The 1,777-nt window shown below is 41.0% G+C and overlaps 1 protein-coding gene across 1 annotated transcript; it reads left to right on the plus strand.

Annotated features, from left to right (window-relative positions):
• The first annotated feature begins 314 nt into the window (after positions 1-314).
• LOC119569633 lies at positions 315-1,352 on the plus strand. The gene is made up of 2 exons (XM_037917699.1): positions 315-690; positions 886-1,352. Exons 1-2 carry the CDS (start codon positions 315-317, stop codon positions 1,350-1,352), a joined length of 843 nt encoding a protein of 280 aa, XP_037773627.1.
• Positions 1,353-1,777: the final 425 nt, after the last annotated feature.

Genomic DNA, 1,777 nt, shown 5'->3' on the forward strand with positions numbered 1-1,777 from the left:
AGCCTCAAAAGGAAATCTGTCAGATTACAACTTATTTCTTTTTACCTTTCTATCTTTGTTAGTCATTATTGTATGTGTGATAGAGAAGCCATGTACCTTGGTTTCGAGCGTTTATTAGTTTCAATAAGAGAGAGATAAAGAAGAATATAAGACCAAGAATAAAGAGGCAAAGAGAGCAGTGGCAATAGCTAAGAGCAAGGCTTACGATCAGTTAGTTGTATGAAGGTATAGACAGCAAGAAAGGACAGGGAAAGGTTTTCCAACTGGCGAAGACAAGGAATAAAAGCACAAAAGATATCGTACATATTAAGCAAATGAAAAATGAGAATGGAAATATAAGAACAGAACAAGGAAACATCAAGAGATGGGAACAGTATTTCTCTAAAATACTGAACGAGGAAAATGAACGGCTGATCAGAGGTGATGGAGACGCTAACCAAGGTGCAGTCTTGAAAATATCAAGGATAGAGGTGCAACAGGCGCTGAAGATGAAAAACGGGAAGGTCACGGGACCAGACGGCATTCCCATAGAAGCCTGGAAAGCGATGGGAGAGGAAGGAATTGACATGTTATGGATGCTGATGGGGAAAGTGATGGGTGAGGAGAATATGCCTACAGTATGGAAAGAAAGTATATTAATACCAATTTTCAAAGAGAAAGGAGATGTCCAAAATTGTGAAAATTATAGAGGTATAAAACTAATGTCACATACTTTGAAACTATTAGAAAGAATAATAGATGGCCGAATAAGACAGGAAGCGTTTATTGGAAGACAACAACTGGGCTTCATGAAAGGAGTATGAACGGTGGACGGGATATTCTGCCTTAGACAAACAATGGAAAAGTATCGAGAAAAGCAAAAAGTGTTACACATGTTGTTTATAGACCTAGAGAAAGCTTATGATAGAATACCGAAACAGGAAGTGTGGAGATGTATGCGCAAACGAGGAGTGACGGAGAAATACTTGAGAATGATTCAAGAGACTTATAAGAATGTTACCACCAAGCTCCGATGCACATTAGGAATGACAGATGGGGTTGAGGTTAAGGTTGGTTTGCACCAAGGATCGGCCCTCAGCCCAAAACTGTTCAATGTGATTATGGATGTGATGACAGAGGAAGTGCGTGAAGAGCCACCATTGTGCATACTGTATGCCGATGACATCGTGTTGGTGGCGGAGACGAAGCAGGAGCTACAGAGGAAGATGGAAGGATGGAGAACTGCATTGGAGAGTAGAGGGGCTGAAGATAAGCATGAAAAAGACGGAGTATTTCACAACGGACACAGAAGGAGATCAACAGTCAACGATACAAATAGATGGATTGAACCTGAAGAGAGTGGACCACTTTAAGTATTTGGGAGCGATGGTTGAGGAAGATGGCAGCATGGGAAGAGAGATTAAACACCAATTCATTGTGGTTGGAATAATTGGAGAAAGGTTTCGGGAGTGATCTGCGACAAGAGGGTACCTGTAAAGTTGAAGGGAAAAGGGACATAAGTCTTTGGTCAGACCAGCTATGACCTATGGTTTAGAAACTGCACCGCTGAGGAAAGTTGAAGAAAGAAAACTGGATGTTGCTGAAATGAAAATGCTCAGATGGATGGTGGGGGTAACAAAGATGGACTGCATACGGAATAACTATATAAGAGGATCACTTAAGGTAACAGAAATATCAAAGAATGTTCAGGAATCAAGACTGCGATGGTATGGACACCTGCTACGAAGAAACGAAGATCATGTGGGAAGAAGGCAATGGAGATAGAAATATTGGGAAA

This window comes from Penaeus monodon, unplaced genomic scaffold (genome assembly GCF_015228065.2).
Source record: "Penaeus monodon isolate SGIC_2016 unplaced genomic scaffold, NSTDA_Pmon_1 PmonScaffold_17374, whole genome shotgun sequence".
Classification (NCBI taxonomy): domain Eukaryota; kingdom Metazoa; phylum Arthropoda; class Malacostraca; order Decapoda; family Penaeidae; genus Penaeus; species Penaeus monodon.